The sequence below is a fragment of the Dendronephthya gigantea genome, unplaced genomic scaffold, assembly GCF_004324835.1.
Source record: "Dendronephthya gigantea isolate DGI-Jeju-01 unplaced genomic scaffold, DenGig_1.0 000018F, whole genome shotgun sequence".
In the NCBI taxonomy this organism is placed as follows: domain Eukaryota; kingdom Metazoa; phylum Cnidaria; class Anthozoa; order Malacalcyonacea; family Nephtheidae; genus Dendronephthya; species Dendronephthya gigantea.
This window is the reverse complement of record NW_021163028.1, coordinates 907,820-935,047: the sequence shown is the minus strand read 5'-3', so window position 1 is coordinate 935,047 and position 27,228 is coordinate 907,820. Positions and strand designations below refer to the sequence as shown.

Sequence of the window (27,228 nt, the reverse complement as noted above, 5' to 3'; positions counted from 1 at the left end):
TATATATATATATATATATATATATATATATATATATATATATATATATATATATATATATATATATATATATATATATATATAGAACAAACTTCCTTCACTGCTGTGAGGTTTCTCATGTCTTGATTGATAGCCTGTTGACGTAACATTGCGTGCAAGATGTAGCAAGAAGGCAATATAATCTTACGATTTCGAGCTTTTGTGGTCAAGAAACTCCTGATCAAATATGGAAACAAATGACAAACAAAATTTACCATGTAACGCGTCACAGATTTCTAGTGAGTCGCCAATTACATACATATATAGCAATCGGTATACGCGATTGTCTATATTTGGCATTGTAGAGCTCGCATGCAGAAAGAATTATAGGTCATATATATATCCAGGATATAGAAATGCCAAAAGAAAGCTTTAGCATAGACGTACTTCTGCCATTGTTCTTTTGCCAAGGAGGAACATTTGCGATAATTGATAGTTACTTACACGAGTGGCACTTGTACAGTCTGCACGAGGGGCGTTGGCTTGGCTAAACGGCTCGAATATGTCACGAAAGCCATGTACATGCCGCAAAAAGGATGATTTAACATCGATAAAGAAGACTTTTTAATCGCCAATTTGTTTTGTCGAAGATTGAAATCCGCAGGAAGGGCTGGACAAACGAAGCAAAGCCTTGTAATTATAGCTCCTACAACAGACGAGCAGATATATTGGACGAATAAATCTGGGCAAAAACAACTGGAATATTCTCAAAAACATCCGACGCCAATACCATCAAGTGTTGGTAATAAATGATGCATACCATAACGTAAAGTTAGGTAAAATACCACGCAATTGTGGTATGGTACATTTATTATTTTATTAGGGTAACGATCGAGGATCTAAATCTATCCTATAAATTTGAAGATAGTTATATTACTTTTGTAAGTTTTATGATTTCCTATATAGCTTGCATTAAAAATCAAATTTGATTGAATTGTTGTTGTCAGTATGTAACCTACAATAGGCTCTTGAAGCCTAGACAGATAGCCGGCTTTGGAGCAACAATGTTTCCATTGCCAGTCATTTGAATGTATGGATATAGTTTATTTCTCCATAAACAAATTACGTATACCTTTCTTCCAAAATAATGAATTGCAACATATAAAGTCGCAATTCATTCAGTGGAAGAAGACTTATTTATAACCGTTCAAGGATTTATAGTAGTCTCAGTATACTCTATAAAAACTAAATCAATAAAGGCAAGCTTACTAGGTATAGATGATGTCAGATTGTAAACCGCTATAATTAAGGTAATGCAAAATGAGCTCATATATAAACTGACATGCAGTAACTGATATTCACATGATATCGATTGTTTGCGAGCATCACAAAAAATCTTCAGAAGATGAAGAAAAGTATTATATATATATATATATATATATATATATATATATATATATATATATATATATATATATATATATATATATATATATATTATATATATTGCATAGACTTAAGTTTGTATTTACCAGGCGTTATCTTTTGATGATTTCCAACTGACTTATTTAATTTTCTTATATAGCTATTCTTGTAGAGACAAAGTCCCAAGTGAACGAGTCTATATATATTTTTAGCGGTAACCTATGCATTATTCTCATAAAGGAACGAAGCTCTGATAATGTTGTGAGCCAACACAATGAAAGTGAATTATGATGATTGTTATGTAAGTTACATTTATAAACACGCTGTTATAGGTCTTATTTTAAAGACATTTGCCGGGTAATTTTTTTTGAAAGTATTATGTATACCCAACTGCAATAATGACCGTTTACTATAGCTTTGATGCGCCATACTGTTAACTAGACAAAAGTTTAAAATAACTGCAATTAACGTACAAAGAATTTTTCGCAGCTACAGGAAGTGGTATAATACTGAGCCATAGGAAACGGGAATAGCTGGAGAAAATCTGTGCAGGATTTAGTAGTTTCGAACCGGAATCGGCTCATACGTGTAAATAGACTGTGCGTATGTAGCTACATCCAACAGTTGCTGCCAATATTTCGCCTTTCAGAAAAACACTGACAATTGTAGAATCACCGTCAAGTAGACGGGTTTCGTCCTACCTAGTCCGAGTTTCATTTCAATACTATGTCGTATAACTGACAAATTAAAGTATGCAAAATTATTAGATATAGAATGCCTGTTTCGTTTAAATCCAATTGATCAGCACATTTTTTGTCAGTATGCTTGCTTTATGATTCCGGATATTCAATCACAGGCAAGTGTATTCAACATCCTATTCTACATAAGCTAATAAAAGTGGATGTCCTCGATAACTTAAGTCTGTTTGTATTCTATTTTCAGCCGGTTATTTTTAATTAAAGGAGAAAATGGGAAGAGACGTTACTGAGCGGAAACTCTCGCGCGAATTGTTCGCCTCTGCTGTTCTCAAATGCGATTTTCAATGCATTCTTACGTAAATCTGCATAAACAGCCAGGGCTGAAAGAGCCTAAGAGGTGATAAAATAAAGTCATAAAGACCGTTAAAGTGGAGTTTTGTACCTGACGATGTCTATTGTATTGAGCCTTACGACAGTTCTTCGTTCACGTGATTATTCTCCCTCTCAGTATAAAGGAACTTAGACGATGATTACACAATTAGCCTTCAGTCTCACGATGACGAATGTGCCGCCATTTTTGGGGTACTTTTTTTTTAATTGCGAGCGCAAGACCTTGTCAGGGCGGATGTCTTTAATTTTAGGCTTCGTTTATTGCTCAAATGGTCTATTGACTCTTAAAAAAATGCGTCTTACGTTGCCATTAAAGATTAAACGCATTTAAAAAAATTCAAAGTACCCCAAAAACGGCGGATATTCGTCATCGTGAGAAAGGCTAATTCATTTACAGAAATTTCTTATTTCTGAGATATTTGTCAAGAAAAAACACGTACTAACCGCCAATGCAATTAGATCGAATTATTTGATTTTACAGCCAGGAGGGCAATCAAAATTATGGTTAAAATATGGTTGCTATTTGGCGCTATTTAGCTACGTATAAATACGGCGTTTTCTTAGTATCTTCGCTGTGTTTTACCATGGCACACTGGCTGTACCGTTAACTGTGGCTTTACTTTACTTGAGATTTGAGAATGGCTGAGATGTCCAGTTTACTTAGAGTTCACCGGTTAACTTGATCGTCGACTTCCGGTTTGTGTTGAATCGAGACATAAACATGGCGTCCAAGTGAGCGACGACGATTTCCCTTGTAATTATATGAACATAAACGAAGCCAGTCTTATTCCTGGAATCCAAAATGTGAAACATTATTTGTAGCATCGTATGTAGAGTACGGTAGAGACGGATGAATGCATTAGGGATGAATAAATAAATACAATAAACCGAATTAAATCGACTAAAAAAATGGGCGAGTTTTCGATTAGTCTTCCAGAGATCGGACATCATATGGGTTTCGGGGGTTATGGGCAGAACTCTAAGGGATTTCAGACTTTGCTACACGGCATTGGCGGTGCAAAAACCAAACATGTAAGTAGGTAGGGTATTGCAGGACTCATAAAGTATGTTCTCTAATATTTAGATATTGAGATCTTTGATAAATGATAATTGATTGAAGAGTTAAGTTTGACAGATACTCTTAGCGATTAGCTATGAGTATCCTTACCTAATGGTCAATTTCAGAGATGATGCAATTCTTCTATTCAATTCATTTTTTTAATAATAATAGTTGATAGCAATCAAGTGATTCACAATAACCTGTGCAGTTGATTATTATTGCATCTGTAACTTTTCAATTACAATTAAAAAATTTGTAAACACACAATGTGTAAATCCTATAGCTCTCAAAATAAGTCATTTGACCTAAATTGACCTTGTGCATTATAGACTAGTTTACGATCTGCGCAACAAGAAGAACATACTAAAATTAGTACAGTTGCAAAGTTTCGTTGCAAATTTGTGAAAATATAGCTAAGTTAGGTTTCAAAATTTTATATATCTTTTTGCATTATTTGTAAAAACGTATAACTAATTCAATTACACATTTAGTTAGACATTTCTGCACCTAATACAAAAGTATACCAAATATACAACTGTTCAGAGTTGTACACCTTTCCTTCAAAATATTTAGATTTTGTACTCTCTGAAATGCATTCATATTATCTTTGGACTTTGAACTTTGGAAATAGTAAGATAGAGGCTTGAGTTTCACTCTTTTAGTTTTGCTTTTACTATGGATATATGAAAATGATAAAGAATAGGTAACTTAATTTTGTCTTTCCAATCATATTCCATTCTTAATTTCCTATTTCTTAGAATCTTTGCCAATTTCGAAGTATTGCAGTTTTTTTGACCATTTGTTTTCTTTGTGTCCACACTCTCAACAGCTGAGGCTGGAATGTCTGACAGTACCTATATGTGTATTGTCAAACAAATGTGGGTTTGTCATACATTGGTGATTTCTTTTAAGTACATGATACCAAACCATTTATTGCAATTACGTTTTCTTGAATGGATGGTTGAACCTGGCTAATTGAAGAATTAACTTTTTTCCATAAGATCACGATCTTATTTTTACGGCCAGATAATTTGTTCCCCAGAGACAGTAAAATGAAAAAAAACTAAACATATATTTACCAGAAAAGATAAAGAAAAACTGAAATAAACAAACAAGTATGGAGGCAAAAAAATTACTACTATGAAAATATAATGAATTTTCGTCGTTGTAAAGCCTGTCTGATAGTCAACTAAAAACCCCTTAGCTTGAAATGTCGGGCAAATTCAAGTCGAATAATGGCAATGGACCTACATATAAGTAGTCTTACGGAAATACTAGAATACCTTGAAGATGGTTTTCCAGCATTTCCGAAATTTCCAGCCATTTTTCACAAACGAAATTTCAGCGCTCCATGAAGTAAAGTTTCTCGTGGACGAAATCGATATGCGACGCTTACTTAGTAAAGCAGTGCAAATCAGTAATTTCATGTATATTTTAACGAAAAATGCATGTAGACATCGTGCGTTTTGAAAAAGCATGCCCTCGTAAGTTTTTCCAAGACATTAAACTGCACTCGTCCGGTAGACTTGTGGCTGTGCATTTTGTATTCGAAACGATATTATTACTTGTTTGAAATGTCTAAAGTCACGAAAAACAGAAAATATTACAATAATTAACAACAGTGTACGGAAATTAAACTCTCAGGTAGAAAGCTTTCAGCGCGGTAATGGAAATTAATTTATGTTTTCCAATATTACGATTGTGCTGTTATGCGAGTTATCATAGTTTTTGTTTTTCTCGACGTTTATGCTCGAAATTCGGCGACTAAAATCTCATTTTCAGTTTTATGGCGTACGTGCCTGGTCTTCAGTTTATACATGCATGTTCTTAAGACTTAAGTTTATTGCATTTTCAATTTATGAAGCATTTCGAAGTTTCGTGAAATATCTTAATATGCAATTAATGCGTCAACTAAACTTTGCTTCAGCCATAATACTATAATAGCCCGTAAACGTTAATCAGCTAGGATTTTCATTCCAAAAGTAAAACTTGACCGTCATTCGTCTTAAATATCGTGAGAAATTCGGTATTAAATGTCAATGTTAGAGTTTAGCTCGTATTCTCAAAAAAAACAACTTAGTATATGTACCTTTCCAGCTGGTATACATTAGTCAATGCAGTGTACGTGTTTCAAAATAGCGGTTATATATAATAGTAAAAAAGCTCACCATGTTGAAATCACCGTGTATGCTTGCAAATAATGGTAAATATTTAATCTGCATGGAAAAAATATGGCATTCTTCAAAGCTTTACTGCATGGGTTGAACATTTCTTGTGAAAAGCGAAGAGTATCTTGTTAAAAATATGAATGCGTCCCATTTCCTCTCGCTTTTAATTAAGCAATTTTGGAAACAAATTGCGCCTAAGTGGATTGTAGCTATTTTTTTAGTTATGTTTTTAAAAGAGGTGACTCATGGATAAGAACTTCCATAACTATATATATGTCGGTATTATTTTACAAACATCGTTTTTGCACTCGAGAGTCACGGAATAATTGAAAAATGCTTAGCTCCTCAGTCTGGTCAATCAATCATAATTTGTCAATCATGTTATTAATTTGTCAAGTAATAGTATAGAAGTACATAACTGTCATAAGTGTAAATACTTCTTAGAAATTTATACGGCTGAAACATCATTGTAATGACTTCTGGATATTTTGAACTAGGAAGAAGATAAAATTATACGAAAAGAACTCGGCACCCTCAAGGAATATGTTGGCTCTTCTAAACTTACATCAGTAAGTTAAATCCCAAATGATCTCACTATTTCAGTATTTGCTTGGCAGATTCAGAAAAGATTTGATCGCAATTTGCATGTTTATGTACACTAACACCTTGTTTTGGCGAAGAAAAGTATAATTATTTACAACTCCTAATTTTACACCTGAACTAAGGTATCATCATGCAGTATAAAACCGTCCAAACCCTGTTTGTTGTTGCGCAGTTTTAATGGACGACTTGCGCTTTAGACTAATTTCTTACCTTTACGATAAAAAGGACATTTTCTGAAAGATCTTACTTAAATTAGTAGAGTTGCAAAGTTTCGCTGCGTTTTGTTGTAAATTACGGAAAATATAGCCATGCGAAGTTGTCGATTTATTTAGTTACACATTTTCGCACGTAATACAAAAGTATACAAAATTTGCCAACTTCGCATGGCTATATTTTCCGTGTTCAACAAAATTTCGCAGCCAAACTTTGCATTTGCACTAATTTAAGTAAAATCTTTCTAGCTGTGATGATTTATTTTCTTCTAGTTACTTCGATCAAAAATTAGTCTAAAGCGCAAGTCGTCCATTGATACTTTGTATGCATTGGTTGTCTGATCTAAAGAAAAAAAAATAAAACCTTTTAAATCTCGTATGAAAATCCGTATGGGATGTTTAAGGTTACAATAGACTATAAATAAATAGATCAATGTTGGTAATATCACATATCGAATATTCAAAACTATAATCTGGTTTATTTTATTATTATTTATAGAAACAAATGAGAGAGTTGTTGATTCGGTTAATTTACTGCGAAATGCTCGGCCATGACGCGTCCTTTGGTTACATCAATGCAATAAAGTACTCTGAGCAATCAGCACTTTTGGACAAGAAAACTGGTATGAATGCGAACAGTTAGCTTTTCTTTCGGATTGTGTTATATACCACCAGGCCCTAAATCTATACTACATTCAATTGAAAATTTTTTTGCAATTCAAAGTAAAATTTGTTAATCTATAATTAATATATAATTAATATATTAACTATAATTAATCTATCGTGTATTATAAATTTTACCATTTCGTCAGCTATGGGTATATTAACCTGAAAAATAAGATTTAATTTTTTTCAATTTTTTTTCCAAACTTAGAAAGCAAGCAAAAAAACAAAAAATTAATAAATACGTAAGCAAAAAACGAACAGAAATAAAGAAATTGTTTCTGTTTGTTTTGATTGCTAAAAATTGCCAAAAACAATCGCTTTGACACATATAAAAGTGGTGGATTTATTTACCTGGTTGCGTAGCCTTGGAAATGCTGGAAATGTAATCATATATAGAATATACTTTATTTCAATACATTTAGGTTATCTCGCAGCATCAGTATTCTTGAACAGAAATCACAGCCTTGTTTGTTTACTGATAAACACCATACAAAAGGCAAGTTGTAAATTATGTGTTCGGAAATACAGCAAACTGGTGTAAAATGTTGTATATTTGGAAGATTTGCATCTGACAATAATTTTACGTGTCTATATAACAGGCATTTTGAGATTGTATTTTTAAAATCTGTTTCAGAAATGTCTTTGCGCGAGACGTTTTCCTCTGCGTTGTTGCATGTGCACATTCTTCGAGTTCCCTACTATATAAGTTGACCGACAAATGTGGACAAAACGTTTTTGGTTGAAGATTCCACTGCCTCACAAAAAAGTAGGCGAACACTATTTGGATGTAATTTCATATAAGAGAAAGAACCGTTGCATAAGTTCATGATCATGCAGATTGGGTTGTGAGTGATGCACTCAAAGGCATGCAGCAACTAAATAAAGTCTTGAGCAACGACATTTATTGAAAAGAAGAATACAAAATAACCGCGAACAGGATTTTTCTCTATTGATATAATATTGATATGCAGACACCAGGGCTGTCTTTTAATATTTTCCGGTGTATTATAGATTGAGTTCATAAAAATAACGCATCCCACGCATCAAGCATATCATAGTTATTTGCTTATATCCTCAATGTGTTCCTTCGCATACAGGACTTGAAAGGTACGAACGTGGTTGCAAAGAGTACTGCCTTCAACGTTATTTGCACCTTGGTGGATGCCGAAAAGATTCCTCCTTTGTTACCCTTTATTATTTCCTCTTTAAAAGACAAAAGGTGAGTCTTGCTATTTTCAGAAAAATAGGCCTTCGTGCCGAGAAAGAACCAATATCTTCGCACTGCATGTAATCTAGAACAGCGGGTTAACAGGAGATAAACCTTACTGGAACCGAAGGAAAATATTTCCAGTTTCAACATTCGTCACCAAACGATATCCGTTGCCAACGTTTTACCAAAGGCCGGAAGTACTAATTACAAATAGTCATGCATGCATTCGAAAAAATGTTATTTTAGTGTGTGTTTACTGTTGTTTTTGACGTATCTAACTCCGTTGAAACAATTTTATACCCATGCAGAGTTGAAATTCGAAAGAAAGCGATGGTAACGTTGAAACATGTTTACGAGATAAGTGAAGATTTGGTGACTGACATTGATGAGAAATTGCGTACGGCGATCTCTGATCGGGACCCAATTGTGGTTTCCGCTGCACTTCAGTTTTTTCACCCTCTTGTAAAGGTATCGTTCAGCTTAAAATACTATAGTTGCAAAGAAGGTTTTGTGAACAGCGAACTCTAATACAACTGGGGTGATAACGTAGCTACGTATAGGATGGGCGAAACCTGGCCTTTTTTGTTTATTAGGGGGTCTTAAGCATAAATACTTAAAACATAAACCAAGTTATACCAAAAAGGTATATTTTGCATGGTTTAGAAATTTGAAAATTTTTAAAGGTTCCAAGGAACATATTTAGAAACCACAAAAGTAATTGCCCTTATAGTTTGCCGGCGGTTTTGCCGAATAGCGGCTGTTTTTATAAGTTTGAAATATATTGTTTTTGCATGCTAAAATCTTGAATTTTCACACCTTCATCTTGATATGGCCCCACGTTTGTCAATATGCAAATTCATGTACTTAATAGGCATGTTTATCTCCAAACGCAAACTCAATAGGCATGTTTATCTCCAGTCATCGTGGTATTACATTCAATGGGCTTAAATCTGACCAAGCACCGCACATGCATTATTATACTTGTATACAGGTATACCTGTAGACTCGATCCAGTTGGATTGTTATTATGCAAAATTACACTACAATTTGACCAAAACTTGTTAAAATTTAACCTGTTTTATAAAAAAAAACTGGACCAGTTTTCCAAAATAACGATATGATTGTTTGAATTAGAAAAATCCATCAAAATATCGAGGCTATCTGAAAGTATTTCTCCAAGTGCTTACGCAAGTCATTAACGGAAAATTGTCGGAATACAGTTTCCAGGGAGTTCAAGCACCTTGGATTCAGATCAAACTGCTCAAAATTCTTGCTCTTTTGGGTCATCAAAATAAGAGGTGTGTGAAGGCAACTCCTGTTTTTATACATCATGCAGTTATAACAAAGTCCCAAGTGAAGTTAACCCGTATACAGAAGAAGTCCACCTTTATTTCCACATACACCGCTGATTCTTCCACTAAAGATAAAATCTGTTTAAATTCTCGTACTCTAAGGCCTAAGCACAGAAAAGGAGATACCTTTACATGAGTATTTCACTCAAATCTGTATCTTGTCATACACATAGTGATACATCTGTATTTTACTAAGATAGCCTATACAATTTAATGTGCCATCGTTCTTTTTGCGCTTAAAGCTATATATGCTGTGATGACCTTAAGAACGACCTTAATTGATTGAGCTGGTTGTTCTGCCTCCATTGTTAACTCCGTATAATTAATTCGGCGAACTGTTATTCCATTTATTATTATTGTTATTCGATTTGGTTAAGTCTTCTATAGTGATTCTATTGTTAATTTATACTCTGTTTTCTCTCAGTTGCAGCGAAAGCATGAGTCCGTCGTTATTGGATATGATGAGGGTGTTGCCAACCGATTGTAACATTGGATGCGGTAGGTTGTGATGAATGTAGAACCTTTATAGAAAACTTTATTTTATTACAGTGCCTCCCGCCATCGGTTCTGCTCATAATCACTCAATTGCTGAAATTTAGCGTGTTTCTTACCTTATGAATTGTGCCCACCTTAATGATAGCAATTCTGTTTGTAATCCTGAAAACTACTTTAAAACCTGTGTTTTAAAACCTGCAGTAATACTGCTTCTACCTATATCGATTTTCCTTAATTATAGAAGTTCGCTTTAATGCACCATGTATATAGTACTGAGTTTGTTTTTATTTATGGATTTTTTTCGTTTTATAGCTGTCATGTTTGAATGTATTCAGACAACAACGACAATTTACCCTCTCAAACCATTGCTGGATCTTGCCGCCAAAAAGACCACTCTGTTTTTAACATCAGTATCAAGCAACCTAAAATGCATAGGTATGTTTGCTAACTTGTCCAATTATCTTTATTTGTGACACTTCCTGACACTTCCTGACACTTCCACGTAGGTGTTAATATAATGATTACATGACGAAATATTTCAACTGTATGTACACCTTATTAGATTATACACGGCTTTGTTCTTCGGCTATTTATTACCGTTAAGACGGCTAGGGACCTATAGGGTACAGATGTTTCAATTAGGTTTGTCCTTTAAAAACTTGAAATTTTTAGCGTCTGGCAAAGTCGGGCATCTTGCTTCTCGAGAAAGTATAGACCTATTCGAAAAAGAGCAAGAGACCTGTGGCGAAGTACACGAAAACGAGGCTAGTTAGATTTTCATTTTCGGAATTTCAAAATCATGTCTATATACTTTCACTTTTCCGCTGGATCTGTCAGAAACTACAAAAATGATGTTTTTTTCAATCAATTTCCAGAAATATAAACAAATAAATTTGGACTTATTTTGTCAGAAGAAAACCTGACTAGGATCGTTTTAGTGTAACTCGCTACAGGTCTCTTGCTCTTTTTCGAATAGGTCTATACTTGCTATAAATCCATTATACTTGTTATATATAATTCTTCAAATTAAATTTTGAAGTGATGTTCATGTTTAATGGGTATGCACAGTGGTGAGCTGCATCAATGGAGATTTTGTGTAATTCACAACTTGTAGAATATCAGATATAGGATATTTACATGCAATGCAACATAGAGAATATTTTGTGGTGTTTGATAATGAATTCTCCAGTCTTTGGTATTGACTTTATATGACCAGAAGGTCTTGAAGCCCCACAGGACAACCCAAAGGCACCTGTAGCATTCACTCGGTATTATCTTTGTTGTGTAACAGGAAATTGTTTTCTTGCCTGTAGGAATCACGGCAATGACAGCGTTAGTTGAAGTGAATAGAAGTTATGCGGGCGATAAGAAACTGCAGGAAGTTATTATAAAATGTCTTGATGATGATGATAGAACAATAGGAAAAAAGGTATAGCTAACAGTATATAACCGTTCGACATATTAGATGCCGTTGTAACACCTGCAGGAAAAATTATCAGCAAATGGAGAAGACTGTGTACTACTGTCCTTTTGCATCCCGAACATTCGTATAAATGTAGTGTGTTTGATCATCAGTGTTCATCAGTGTACATCTAAAGTTGAACATTTGTTGGAGAGGGGGTGTTCGGATTGCGCGGTGTATTGGGACGTATACGAATCACATGCTGACGAGGTGTATGTTTTCCCCTATTTACAGTAATTCTGTCATGCACGAAAATAGTACGGGTCGATGAACTGAACTAGATTTTGAAGTTTGAATTTGTGCAATTAAATTTGGTTTAGTATAGAACTAGTACCAATCATTATAGCCAACTTGGAGACTTTAAACTTATATAATTGTATTCATATGTAGAATTTGCCATTATTATTACTGACTCGCTATAATCCTCAACCTTTCTGATAGGTTTATTTGTGCATGTGCTCACTGTTAATTTTGAGGTGCTAAACTAGCACCAACGTAGGTGTCAAATCAGCACAATGCAGTGGTGCTAAATAGAAAGTGCTATTTTGACACCAATTTCGGCGCTAATTTAACACCATCAAATCTGACATTACGCTAAAAGTGCCAATATGACACCTTTTAAATTCAGCACCATTGTAGTGTGTTGAAATAACACCTCTGTTGCCGACGGAAAGTGCTAAAATAACGCTATATTGAGAGCTAAAGTACGAGGTGTCAAAATAACACTAAATGGCGGATAGGAAAAAAGCGGTTCTTTAAGTAATTATTGGAAAATAAGTCCGTATTTTCGATTCATGATCAGATGTTTTGGAACAAGAAATTTTGGAACAACTATTCATCTGAGTGATCTGACGACATGGAAATTCGGTTTGTTCTGATACAAAAAAACCGATAGAGACGAATACTAGACAAATGGTAGATCGATAGTATCGATATTCGATAGTGATTCATTGTCCTTTTCATTTTATCAAACTATGTTATTCCGCGCTATATTTTCGGACTGCCTATGTATTGATTGCTACAAAGTATTTATTTCGCAATCGCCTGCGCTATGTATGTCCATATAAGGAACAAAATGTAACACGTGATCAGCGCCTGTATGCAAATTTTTGAGCGCGTCGTTTGAAAACTCTTTTGAATCGTACTTCATACTGCAGTGTTGAAGACGTTTTGAGCGTTATTTCTTAACTATTTTGGTACTTCTGAATATGCTGAACAACAACGAACTCACATAAGGAAATATCAAGACAATTGGCTATGACATTATCTCAGAAATATCTTGGTAAGTTGAATTGAATTGAATTTGATCGAGTACGGAGGTCCATGTTCGCTCAAACGGCCAAATCGCCAAACAAACAAATGTGTGTATTTTTATTATAGAGAAGCCAAATGAATTCTACTTTTAATACTGCGATGATCTTTAGCAATCTGGGTCAAAGAAAATATCATTGCAATAATAGGATCTTTCATGTTTATTTTTTATCGTGATTTTATGAAGCATCTGCGCTAGTCTCTATATTGATGTAATTTAACGATTTTTATCCTATATTAACATTTGACAATTTATGCTCTATTTTGATACATTTGATGTTAGAGAAAGTTTTTTGTTTAATGAATATCAATGCCTGTGTAATATATCTTTTGATAAATTATTGAGAAGTATAATCTGCTACAGGTTAGCTGAAAGTACTATTAATAGCCTGCTGAAAAATTTGAGTTTAACATGTATTCTAACAATTATTGTCAGTCATTCAATTGCCCAGCTATTGATTGTGTTCTATAGTAACGTTGAATTGTGGACTGCTACATTTATCAACTATAAATAAGTCTACAATACCTATATGATTAATTATTATTCTTTTCTATTTTAAGTTTTCACCAAGAGTGAACAAAGGCTTCAATGTGGAAAATTAAGGGGAAACTGTAATTCTAATGATTCACAAGGGAATAAGGGATGTGTATACAATTAATGTATCCAACCATGGAAGAAAAACAAGTATTTCACCTATGATAATTAGAAATATCCCTTCCTTGCTGACTCAATTGTGGTGGAACAGTAAGTGAAACCTTGTTGTTATACATATGATACCATCTTTATGGATTATCTATCTTTGTACCCTGGATCTGACTTGTTAAACATCTGGAATGGATCTGACTTGTTAAACATGTCAATAATTCAATTTATTTTGATACAGGGTTCATGGATCATAACAAGGCCAAGGGTAGAAACAATTTAAGAAAAATATCCTGCACTCCAGCTTATTACAGAGGTAAGTTTGCTTTTAGTTTACATCATTCATATTGATATAAAGTACCTGTTTGATTGATATCAAGTGCTCTATTTCAACACTTTGCCATAATTCTTGTTGAGAAACTATCCAAACAGATAATTGACTGCCAAATTTCTTTGTTCGACATAATACCCATGTGTGCTAGTTGGCAACTTTTTAGTTAGCCTGTCATATTTCGTGTAAAATTCTCATTAATATTTTAGTTAATTGACAGAGTATGGGTTCTAAATTACCAGTAGAATAATTTTCTTTCACAATGTATCTAGCATACTGTATTAATTCTTTTTCAGGTAAAAGCTGAATTTTAAAGAGTAAACTACAAGTTGATCCATGATATGGTTGGCAAATTTCAATCCATTGATCCAGAAAAATATTTTGGACTATGCCAAGAAATGTAACAAGAAAACTACATTTGTTCTTATAAACAGAGTGGAGAGAGCAATTGTTGGGAAATCAGGTAAATCATGCGATTAATAATAATTTGTCAAAGCCAATGGCACAATTACAATATTATAGCAATACAGGCTATTGCTACACGAAATATGGCCTATTTAGAATCTATCTATATTGATAAACAATTTTTTTAACAGACATCAAGAGCACAGTTGCTTAGATTTTGAAGGAACTATTGAAGGAGAATGCAGGAGAATCTCAGTCTCTCTTCTTTAAGATTTGTTCTGTAAGTGTAAGAAACTCTGCATGTGGGCTGATTTTGTTTTTTAAACACTTTTAAAGTCCTTTTAAAAAACATTGGTTTCTTATTATAGGTTGTTGATTCCATAGATCAGGATAATTGGTTCAGAAGACCTTTCAGATGTTCAAACTTTGATGATTGCGGTGGAGGGGCAAATGTTAACTTATTCAAGAACAGACTCAACCTTATTTTATCTACTAAACATGGAGTACATTGCTGGTGTGGCAAATGGAAACTGCTCTCGTCAGGAAGCCTTAGCCTTAGGACAAAAACTTTTAAAGGACGTTAAGTACCCTAGACATTTTATACACTCTTGTACATAGATTTTCCTGTCACAACATATGTAGAAATAAATATTTTTAAATCTCATTTTGTCCACTTTGTATGATTATAGCTTATGCTATTTAGTCGCTCCATTGCTAGCGCTAAAAGTGCAAAAACTAAATAAACCACACAAACTTCGGGGTTTGATTAACACCATAAATTGGCGTAAAAGTAGCACCAAAGATCGTGCTAATTTGACACCTTATTTCGCGGTGTCAATTTAGCACCCGAAATGGTGTTATTCTGTACCTTTTTATCTGACACCTTTTTTGGTGTCAATATGACACCGCAAAATTAACAGTGCTCGAATAGGTTTGCCCCTTAGTTTTCTAAGCAACGTTGTAGTTATTGGTTCTCGTTTGAATTTGGAAATTTATTAGATATTGGAACTGCTGTACAAGATCACAAACAGTGAAAACGTATGTGTCATATGTGAGAGATTGTTGGACTATATCAGATCTACTACTGAACAATCTATCAAGAATGAAGTAGCGAAGAATTTATCTCAACTTGCCAATCGGTATCCTTTTCAACTGAAAACTATGCTATTATGTAATTGAATGTATAATTTATCCTTAATACAAAAGCTTGCGAAACTCGGGGAAAATCCTACAGTTATTCTTACTTCTTAAAGGCTCTGACGTTGTTCATCTCAACGGAAACATAAAATGCAATTGAAATATCAAATCAAAACTTTGACAGGCCGTGCCTACTTTGGGTTGTGAGGTGTATCACCCCCGAACAATTGCGTGCTTGGTAGATTTTTGAAAGCGTTTACCTTTTTTGAGCATAACAAAGCTTTAAATAACTGGGTTTTTTTAAAGAAAATAATTTTTTTTCAAGAGCTCGCCTATATATTGGCCTTCGAAGCACAACTTACATAAAGTTATATGCGCGCCTATTTTGACCTCATGAACTGCATGGGGGCCTCAAAGTTAATAATTTGTGTGGAGCGCCGAAGCATTCAACCCCGCCCTTATGAAATTTCGATCGCCGCGGCTCTGCTTGTTAATTATTAAGTGCTTTAGTGCTTATTCTCCCGCGCCCCACACACACACATGATTTGGTCTTAGACGGCTAAAATCCAAAGACGTTGTATATATAATGAAGGCCGGAATTAACGGCAGAGTTTTGTAGAAATATATTTTGCATTTTGGGATAGACAAATTATTGGCCAAGTATTTAAGCGGTAGACATAATGAGTTCTAAAAGCTTACACCTTCACCTTTATTCTACGAAAATAAATTTATGTAATCTGCTGCGAGGGAAGAGATGGTGGTATTTTCTGTAAATAGACCTTCACCCCTTATTCAGATATGCCCCAAACATCACATGGTATGTCGACACAATAAACGACACAATCCAGGCTGCTCATTGTGCTCTGCCTCCTGTCGCCATGCACAATCTTCTTAAGGTGATCGCTGCAGGTCAGTACATTCCCCGCTGCTCGTTAATGAAGATTTTAACTCTCAGCTGTGGTAAACTTACATGTGGTTCTATAATTTAGGTGAAATTGATGATCAAAGAATCATAGCAGCTAGATACCTTAAACTTATTGAGAAAACAACTTTACACGACAATCTTATTCAGATCGCTTGCTGGGTGAGAAAGCAAAAATAGTTTAACAGTGACTTCCTTGGAAATATGAAATTTACACTAGTCTGACATTGCAGGGAACAACAAAAAAAGGTTTTGAATGGTATAAAGAAACAATGCACGTCCTCCATGATAGGCGTTTCGTTGGCACGAAAATATTTCGTGGGCCTTCAAAATTCCAGGCAATCCCAGTTCCCTTCAAACTTTAACCGGCAAAGCGGCAAGTCATGCAGACACCATGTGGGACCAAATCACGCTCGAAGCAACAAATTTTTGCTGTGTCAGTCCGATAACTATGAATTAAACGTTTCATATTTCATTGTACCTAGGTGCTTGGAGAGTATGGCAATCTACTGCAAAATGACTGTTCTCTCGATGTGATTTTTTCACAATCGGTGGCACTTCTTGACAGAAAATTCGAAGGTTTTGTGAAATTATATACATGTATACATATCATGTAACCTAAAATACTTAAATAGTCAAAAATCGTTCCCCTCGTACAACATTTGTACTGTGTTCGTGTTGTTTTTAATTATAAGTCTTCCATAAATTCGATTCAATGCAATTCATCTTCTTTCTGCACGCATGTCCATACAGATGTAACAACATTCGGCTGGATTATGACTTGCCTGGGAAAGTTAACACTGCATATGGGTGAATACTCTACGGAGGCGAACGGGATTATGGACCGCTACAGGACCGGATTTCCTGCTGAGTTACGACAGGTTTGTGACTTTGTTATGAAAACTCGCCCTTGGCTTGGCTTTAATTGCAGTAAATTTCCTAGGATAGCGTAAATTATACACAAATATATCGATGGAGTAAAATGAATTAATTCCAAATGCGAAATTTAAAAAGTATTGCCGTCTGATAATCTTTTTCAATTTTTTTAGAGATGTCACGAAATCAACATTTTGGCATCAGATATTTCTCTAATGAAACGTGTAATTCCATTAGCATCAACTGAAGAAGAAATTAAGGTAGGTTGGTTTGAAGCTATTCCATTCAGTAATATCTCGTTTTTGAGACGAAAGGATAATTAAAGCTAGGACTTAAAAGACTCTCTTGTGATGATATGTATAATCCAGGGGCCGGTTGTATAAAACTCATGACGTCATATTAGGCATCTGGGGCCGGTTGTATGAAAGCCGGATAGCGCTATCCACCGGATAGTGATTTTTTCAACCGTTCTAAAAGTGCTTGGAAGGAATAAAATCTCAGCTTTGGAACTAAATATTATTAAAGAGGATCCTCGACTTAAGAATACTAAGATTTAATCAAAGTTATATCTAACAACAGGTGATTTAAAAGCGATTGAAAAAAACACTATCCGGTGGATAGCGCTATCCGGCTTTCACGCAACCGGTCCCTGGGGGAGAATTTTTAATGATTATGACGTCAGTGCAATGGGTCTATATCAGCTACCAGCTGTAATATAATGGATTAACCACTTGCGAATATTAGCACATCAGGTGTATGAAGAATATATGTTATGCATCTTCAAAACTAATACTTCTCGAGAACATTTTACTGTTAGCCTCCCACCACCTGCCTGCATGATCGCATTTTCAATGCACTTTAGGTATGTTCGTCGCTGTCATTTCTGGACAACTACGTGGCGAATGCGTTGAAAGCTGGTGCCCGACCCTATCAACAGAATATGAGTAACGTTGAAGAAATATCGGAAACGAAAAGAGGTATATTTGAAAATGCAATGCTTTTTGGACCGTGACAAGGAGTGTGTCAAATTTTCTCTCCGTTACCATCGAATTAGTCACGACATAATTTTGTATGATATCCAGCATCGATAAATCATGTGTAAAAAGTATGTAGATTTCTGCCGGATAGATTTCTGTAGAATGAACACCAGCCAATAGTTTCAGCAAATATAATTTTGTAATATTTATCAATTTATACTTTAAAAAGTTATTCCGAACAAAATTTCATATTACACAATTGTAAATCTGTATATTTCAAATAAGTCGATTGATTCGAATTATACAGACTTTTGTCTATCAACGCACAGTAATAGACAAATCTGATTGGACGAAGCAGAATGGATAAATCTCGTATCTTTGCGCGCTCCAAAGGTATACGAATTCTAAACGACGCTCATTGGTTAATACAAGCTCTAAAAGGATACGACATTTTTGCCGGCATTTTTTCAAAATGGCGTCGAACAATCTGAGTGTAGATATAATTTCAGACGAAGAATTAGCGCAGAAAAGACAAGATTTGCTTAATAAGAACACGCTAAAAAGTGAGTGCAAAGTTTGAGGTGTATTTGAAAGCTTGCAAAGTGGAAAAGTCCAATCAGATTTGTCTATTACTGTGCGTTGATAGACAAAATCCTTGTTCCAAAGGTCTATCGGGGTATACGAGATTTATCTCTCTCAGCCTGGTGGCAGAATTCGTATCCCTCGAAGCGCGAATTCTGTCTCCAGGCTTCGAGGGATAAATCTCGTATACCCCTCAGACATTTGGAATAAGTGTTAGTGTAAATGAATTTATGTATGCAGACTTTATTCGGAAAAAATGTTATATTCTGTAGATGATTTTTGCATTTTCCGCTGTGAAAAACTTTTTTTACAGAAGCTAGTTATATTTCAACGTGAACGTTTTCTTTTTTTAGAACTTCAAGAATTGCGTTTCAAACCTTACGAAGATCCCTTTATTCGGCAACCTTCACCGGACAAAGTAGCTTCCAAAATTCTAAGCGGGACTGTCGAATCTTTTGTAAAACCTGTTGAGGCCACAACCCAGAAAGAAGGACCGTCTGTTAAAACCACAAATGAGTCAGAAGCGCAGCCTAAAGCAAAGACTGTGTGGGGACCATCTGGATACACTGGAAACAGAATAAAAAAGAGTTTTGCTGACCCTCATAAGATTGTTAATTCTAGTTCTGAGGATTCATCAGCTAACGATTTACCTGTAGAAAGCCCTGCACAGCAAGATGAGGAAACCGTGGAGAATGTTGAGGTATGTAATGGACCATTACCCTCTCGAACTAAATGTTGAACTAGGAAAATTCATAGGGCGTTCTAATAATGCATTGCTGGAATAGCACCTTAGAATTAGTAAAATAGAAAAATCTGGTTGCAGAATGTTAAAATATACAAAATACATAAAAAATACTGTGTGAAGTTAGCGCTTTTCGAAAAGTGGTAACGCTTTTTCGCACATAATACTTATCTATACAACAACTTTGACCAAATGGTTCAATATTTCACCACCAAACATTCTTACTAAGTTTGGGGAGCTTTTTTTCAGTTGTACTATAATTAATATCGTGCAGGCTGATGAAAATTTTATTTTTTAACAAAAACTTTGTTGCACCACCCTCCTCCTTTTTCAATGTTGTGTCCCACGCAGGTGGTCATTTTGGTCATAAGTGTGTTTGGACTTGGAAACATACATTTAGAGGGTAAAGATATGTGAGAATCAACAAAATTATTGTGGGTTGTAGTGAAAATATTGAGCAAAGCTTGACAGCTGTTTGTTGTGTGAGAATAAGCAGCATGATTTGGAAAATGTCATGGTATACTATCGATAAGTAACGTAATTTTTGCAATTTGTTTTTCAGGAGACAAAAGTGAATCAGAATTCAACTCCATCTAACATCATTATAGATGAGAGTCCGGACTCTGCCCTGTTTGCTGGAATTAAACCAAAGGCCAACACAGAAGATTTCAACAAAGAAAAAACGCCTGCGAACAATGAGGGCACGGGGCTTTTTACGGGGTTACATTGCGTTGGTCGTAGCAAAGCTTCGCCAGAACAGCTTTTTGAAAATAAAAAAGACTCAAATGAGAAAAACATCACATCCAATTACGAATCTAGTTTGCTTCTTGATTCTAGTATTGAAAAGGACGTCATGCAGGAATCCTTGCAACCTGTGCGTGTGGAGACCGTTGCAATCACTAAACAGGATGAACAATCAAAAACAACTTCAAATAGCGATGAAGAAAATGTTAGCCAAATCTCTAAAGAGGAGAGTGGTAATATCATAAAAAGTGAAACTGATAGTTATGTTAAAGACGATTCTGAACTTGACGCTAACCACGGTGAAATTAGGGGAACTGATGATTGTGTGGAACAAAAACACTCGGCCACATCTCATAATAACGTTTCGCAAGATGACAAGAACTTCAAAGAACTCTGTATTGATAGTAATGTAAGACTTGTCGCGTGCGCCGTGCACAACCAATCAGAACTTGTTATGCTGATGAAATTGACCAATCATAACCAAAGTCGTGTTGCGATTGAAGAATTGTCTTTGAAGGTCGAACCTCCATCAAATCTTATTGCAGACACAAGTGCTACGGAAATAGCCGTCGACAAATTGGTCTTCCTGGAGACGGTAAGTGGCACATTCTTGAATTTTACGTTACCGGGAGCATAATAAGGAAGAAATGTTGTAGATAATCCTTTTTAGCTCATTTCAACCAACTAGATAAAAAAGTAAAAGGTTTCGAAGATAGAAAACTCAAGACACAAGTTGTCAGAAACAGCACACAAATCAATATCTTTATAGGTATAGGTTTTCTTCGTGTTTTCCTGCCCACGCCTGTGATGAAAACACTGAATTGATAAAAGATTCCTATACCCACTGGCCTGGAGGGAAATTCCAAACTGCTAAAGTTACCCAGTATGGCTAACGTTAGAGAAATGACTTCGGATTAAATTAATTGACATATTTATTTCTATATTCTCCCAGATAACAAAGGAAGTTCCCATGAAATATCAATACCCTTCGACACGCATGACTTTCAAAGGTACATTGAGGTACTCGGTGTCAAAAAATTCAAAGGTTTTGCAATTCGACAATGAACTTGCCGCAAGGCATCTCCTCAGGCCACTGACGATGTCAACGGAGCAGTTCGGTGAAAAATGGACTTCGACAAGCTGCGGCGTGCGTAAACATGTGACTATGACGTCACGAAGGTCTTGCGAAAATCTAGCGGATGTTGTCGCAACTTACATTCATTTTAAAGTGATCGATATCAAAGGTATGCAGCTTTTAAGGCTCATTTGCACTATGCGATTTATATCGAATACGATTTTTACCCTGGCATGTGTGATTATAGCGATATGAAATTAATCTTCAATCAACCAAGCATGCAAATTTTTGTGTAGGCACTCGTTTCCATTCATGAGAATATTAATCGCAGACGCAGTTAATCTTATATCGTATAAATAAGCCTTTATGTACATTCCAAGGTGTACCTGTCGATAGACAATCTTGAAAATAACCAGAATTGGTATAGAGCATATTTTTCCTTTCTACCACATTCGTTTAGACGACCCGCGATAAATCTCTGGACCAGGTCTAGGCCCATTGAAATAATAGACAAAATGTCTATTATTTCTATGTCTAGGCTACAAAATCAAGGCCTGGCCTGGATCTCGATTTTTGTTAGCTGACTTTACCTGCATCTGGTTTAGGTCCAACATAATTTACGCTTCATGCCACCAATTAGTGGTCTTGTTTCCAAGTATGATTTAGCCATCCAAAGTCATCGCCAAGTGACCTTCCCGAGGGCGCGGTTAAGCCCATTTTCCCCTGGGCGAATTTATTCGCGCGACGCTTAAGACGCCGAGATAGTTCACTTCTAACTAGTTACAGAACTGGCCAACCAAAACTACCAAAAATGGTTACCCCAAAAATCACATGCAAGATTTTAGAACTTATAATCCGCAACCCTAACACTAAACCTCGCATTTCCAACAGGTTCAGAGGCAATTTTGGCAGGGTCAGTCCTAGCCAACGACGCATGCCTACTGCATTTGAGTGTCGAGAATTCGGACGTCGAACTTTGGGTAAAGTCGTCCGGTAAAAGACTGTGTGAGATGGTTATGAAGGAGTGCTTGTCTGCATGCGACGAGCTCATTCAAACTAACACATAAATTATCTGAGGGAATTTGATTGAATATTTAATATATCGCTGCGGTCAAACCGATTGTGTTCCCAACGAGGGAAAATGTACTGTTTATATGATTTAAACACTAATATCAACTGATAAGATAAGATATTTTTGCTATGCAAAAATGAAGCCAATGTCGGCCATATTAGATAGACTCCCCACCCTAACGTGGTATTTAAAGAACTTCTATACATTTCTAGACTTTTTGGGTGTTGCATGGCTAGTCTCCTATGCAGGGACCTCGCACCCGCGGTCAGGCTTCGTAGGAGACTACTATATACGGAAAAGACAATTTTTGCTAGATAATGTATGATCTATGCCTGCTCAAGTATACCTCTTGTCTGAGCAAAATATGTCGGTGAATAACCAGTGTGGGGAAATATGGCTGCCATGAGCCTCGTCATGTGGTGTTTAAGCCTGGTTCCCACTTGTCCTAAGAATCTGGGCTTTCCTTTGTCTGAGGTCACTGGTGCGCAAAATGCTTTGTCTATCGGAAGGCAATACAATGGATCCCCGATTCTTAGGAGCTAGTGTGAACCAGGCCTTATATAGAAACGTTTTAGATCGATTTGAAGAACTATTTTAAGCTACCTTTCACAATCAGCATTTGATATTTGCTTAAAAAAGCGATTAGTCTTGTTTTGAATCAAATATAATATATTATTTTATCAATCTGATTTTATCAAGAATATTTGGGCTTCAAGGATGCGGCATACTGGATCAAATCAAAATATGACGGACGTTTTAACTGGATTCGATAAAATAAGATCAAGTCTTCTCCTCTTTTAGATATTTCAGTAATACTCGTAACTTGTTAGGGACTGATAATAGTGGAAAAGATGTGTACTTAATTTAATGTAGGATCCTTTCAAGAAACATCTGACCCCTCCTCTTTAGCTACCGCATTCTATGCTACACCACACCCTATTTCAATTATTGTAGCTAAAAAATTGTAAAAGATAACCCATTCAATATTTCGTGACCCTCCCGGCTCCCGCTGTGTCCACCGCCCACCTTCCTGCTAAATCATGTCATTTCCATAACTATCATTCTTCGCAGTCCGCCTGATAACAACACTGATAATTATTATATTATACGCGTCAATGATGCCTACTATCACGTAGCACATTAACTGGAAATAAATAAATTATATTTCCTCTATTCAGCCTCTGAGGGGGACCTAAAGTATAGTGAAAATATATGGTAGGCATACCTGTTGAGAAAGAGGGGGGTATGTATGATAAGTATAGTATACCTATCGAAGGAGGGGAACCTATTCGCTTATCTATGCAATGATTGCAATCTTCACTCCGTAGACTCAACGGGTTATTTTTAGTACGGTTCGGATAAAGATGGCACCTGTTCTATTTTTGTTCGTGCTCTGATCCCGTTTTGACTGCAAAATGATAAAACCTGTTTGACAATCTGTTAAACACATTATGTCAGTCAAAACATGAGTCATGATGATAAAAAAACAGCGCCCGTAAACAAAACCGATAACAATTCTCATTTTAGACTTGACAAAGAAAAGTATAAATATTCCCCGAAAGAGCATGCATACTAGCTAATTAGTAAAATCGCAAAATGTTTTAAGATGCGAAAATTATGGCCCTTTAAAGTCTGAAATTTGTATACGTTTTCAGTGCGCACGGAAACTGTTGCCACTTCGTTTGTGTTGAACCGAAAATGGTTACAATTTCTGCATGCAATAAAAAAGTATACAAAATTTTTACATTTTGCAAGACTAAATTTTTCGCGTTTAAAAACAACCTGTAACAGGGTTTCCACTTGGATGGGAATTTCCATATTTTATTGAAATTTTGATATAAAGGCAAGTGAAATGGAATTTTTTATGAAAATGAAAAATTTCTGGAAATTCTATAAAACTTTCAACATCTTCTTTCTTCAATTAAAATCATAGATCTCAGTGATTATTATAAAATTCAATATTTCCAACGACATAAAGAGACTTTTTGTGGGATTGCGATGACAATTTACTTTTTTTAAGTTTGTTTATGAAATTCATCTTGGAGGTATCTGGTATGGATAACCACGCTGTTTTAATATGGTAAATTGTTTGCCCTATCAGTCTTAGTCCAGTGGTGAAGAAATTGTCTTGTAACTTTTAGGTCGGTGATTCGAATGCTGGGACGAATATATTTTCATTATGACTTTGAAAAGGTATTTAGGTAAAAATAAATTTAACGCTGATGCTCTAATCCTTTTATGCTAATTAGAAATTGTGCGCGGTACTATCTTTAACTATCTACGTCTGTGATGTGTGCACGTGGTTATTCTGCACTATGTGCACTATTGCATTAAATCAAGAATCAAGAATGTTCTTTATTCACATCATTTCTTAACTAAATCAACCTATTTTAGCTTATAGTAAATGTAGTGCCGGAGTGAAAAAGGACACTTTACGGTTATCAAACATACGTTTTTGGAAAACGATAAAAAGTCGAATTTAGAAGAAAGAAACCCAGCGCAGTCGCAGGGAACGAATAATAATCCCACATCATCACATAGAGCAATGTCATATATATACTAAGCCTTCCGCTTTTGGAGTCGCATCCACAGCGTGACACGCCCATCTATCTGTTCTCACTCTATTGTCCTGTTTAGAGGAACAAGGTTCCTCTTGCAAGTTTGACTATGGGACCGTAGTTGTTGCTTCTCGCATCTCTCAAGCGAAACGACTAAATTATGAAAGGAATTTGTTTTTCATTATGAATTTTAGAAAAAAAGTTTAAGTAAAATAAAAATACCGTCAATTATCCCAAGAGCAAATAGTCTATAGGGGCGACGACAATGGTTTAGATAAGATAGCTGTTGATTTCACGATCTGTTGGCCCAGTGGTGAATGTGATCGTCGTGTTATTACCTTGTAAAAGCCGTGATTTGGGATGTGATATATTGAAAGAGTATTCAGTCTTTCCAAAATATCTGAAACTACGTTACCATTTAGAGCAAACGTGACAATATTTTTTATGTTAACGGAGCTTAGGAGAATTTCAGCTGTGAAATTAGTTGCGAATGTGGAAACACTTGAATGAATCTGCAAAGTGAAATACCTTTTGGCTGAAATTTTAATACAGTTGTGACATGTGAAATCAGATTATCAGACTTGACTTCCTTGACGTAAACAATCGCACCGTGACCCTAGTGGCGAGGACAATGATCTCCCATCACTGTTTTTCATTATGAACTTCGTGAAAATGATAAAGTAAATTCAATAACCCTAGCCGTTCAGCTCAAGATCTTGTAGTATAGTGGCGAAGACAATGATATCCCAATTGGTAAATCGATGGTTCGAACTACCATAACCGTTTTTCCTTATGAACTTCGTGAAAAGGATAAAGTAAATTATATGACCATTCAGTGCAAAATCTTGTAATCTAGTGGCGAAGAAAACCTCTTTACCCCCATTTATCCTCCTATTTACTCCTATCTATCCCTACTTTCTCCTATTCTCAGATATCCCTAACTATCCCCTAACACAATTAAATGTTTGAAGAAAGCTTGCTTTGAAAGTTAGGAAAGTCGGGAAAAGACAACTCCCCTCAGACTGGCTACTCCTCCTCGCCAAGGCGAGGGCATATTCGCCCTCTCGCTCTACTCCTCTCACACTCACAAATTCTCACTTTATTACTTTTTCGGTTTATCCAGGGCTTGAACCATCGACTGTATACTTGACAGATCACTGTCTTCACCACTACACCACCAGTTCTTGTGGTGAAAACCTACAGTTTCTTATTTTACTTAATCTTTTTTGGAAGGATCTTTGACGAAACTTACTTTTTGGTAGGATCTCAAATGAAATAACAATTTAAGTTCACTTTAATGTTCCACATTTATTTTCTCAAATCTCACACACTGTATCTTTACTATCTTATTCGTAGCTTGTAACTTAATATTAGCCATTTGTGTTGTCGCTAAAGTATCACATACAGGTATGCGGCATCTTTCCATAAGTTGCTTATATGCGGCACAAGTGAAGCTAATGGTTACGGTGCGATTGATTTGTATTTTTTTTTTGTATTTAAGTCAAAGTAAAGTACAAGAATTTACAATGTATTTCAAAATAGGTTTAAAATGGAAAAAGTACAAGAATTAAGAATGTATTTCAATGTGTATAACACGTATAGTCATGATGCAACAAGCTTTAAGTATGCACCTCGTACTTTCGTAGATTACAACTGAAATCATAAGCTAGTTATATGCGGCCCTGGTTATGGTGCGATTTTTTTGTATTTTTAATGAGGTCAAGTCTGATTTCACAGATCACAAATTAAAATTTGAAGAAAATGGTAATTCAGATTCATTAGAATGTTTCAACATTTGCCACTTATTTTACAGCTGAAATTGTACTCCAAATCTCCAACATAACCCAAAAGATATTAAATAACTCTACTTCTCTTAAGCTGCGTTTATACACGGTACCATCCGCTGATTCCGCTCGTCTTCGTTTCCATTAAATTATAACGTAATTATAATCGTAACATCTTCGTTTCCATTAAATTATAATTTTGAATTTTTCATTGCTCCAAAACAAATATGCTCAAAACGAAATAGATTAGTAAATTAGCTTACATGGCTTTTAGGTACACCACGTAAGTATTTAATACTGCAAAGCTCTCTGTCGGTTAACCCGGACCTTTTCATTTTCGAAAGTCTTT

The 27,228-nt window shown here is 35.4% G+C and overlaps 1 protein-coding gene and 1 long non-coding RNA gene across 2 annotated transcripts; both read left to right on the top strand.

The window, feature by feature from the left end:
- Window positions 1–3,214: 3,214 nt before the first annotated feature.
- On the top strand, window positions 3,215–23,207 carry LOC114520912 (AP-4 complex subunit epsilon-like). Its single transcript, XM_028541263.1, has 21 exons — window positions 3,215–3,524; window positions 6,218–6,289; window positions 7,035–7,158; window positions 7,624–7,697; window positions 8,299–8,420; window positions 8,720–8,879; window positions 9,546–9,709; window positions 10,188–10,261; window positions 10,571–10,693; window positions 11,572–11,687; window positions 15,410–15,549; window positions 16,344–16,456; window positions 16,537–16,631; window positions 16,955–17,048; window positions 17,223–17,350; window positions 17,519–17,605; window positions 18,208–18,322; window positions 19,258–19,604; window positions 20,209–20,985; window positions 21,343–21,634; window positions 22,357–23,207. The coding sequence occupies exons 1-21, from the start codon at window positions 3,402–3,404 to the stop codon at window positions 22,530–22,532; spliced, it is 3,516 nt and encodes a 1,171-aa protein (XP_028397064.1). The 5' UTR covers window positions 3,215–3,401; the 3' UTR covers window positions 22,533–23,207.
- On the top strand, window positions 13,736–15,059 carry LOC114520916. Its single transcript, XR_003686739.1, has 5 exons — window positions 13,736–13,776; window positions 13,916–13,990; window positions 14,302–14,468; window positions 14,602–14,690; window positions 14,779–15,059. It is a non-coding gene; the product is annotated as an uncharacterized LOC114520916 (long non-coding RNA).
- Window positions 23,208–27,228: the final 4,021 nt, after the last annotated feature.

Excerpts from the sequence above, each read along its gene's own strand:
- LOC114520912 (XM_028541263.1), top strand. The coding sequence starts at position 3,402 with ATGGGCGAGTTTTCGATTAGTCTTCCAGAGATCGGACATCATATGGGT. Across the intron at positions 10,262-10,570 it reads CGATTGTAACATTGGATGCG|CTGTCATGTTTGAATGTATT; the intron begins GTAGGTTGTGAT and ends TTCGTTTTATAG. Across the intron at positions 21,635-22,356 it reads TAAAGTGATCGATATCAAAG|GTTCAGAGGCAATTTTGGCA; the intron begins GTATGCAGCTTT and ends CATTTCCAACAG.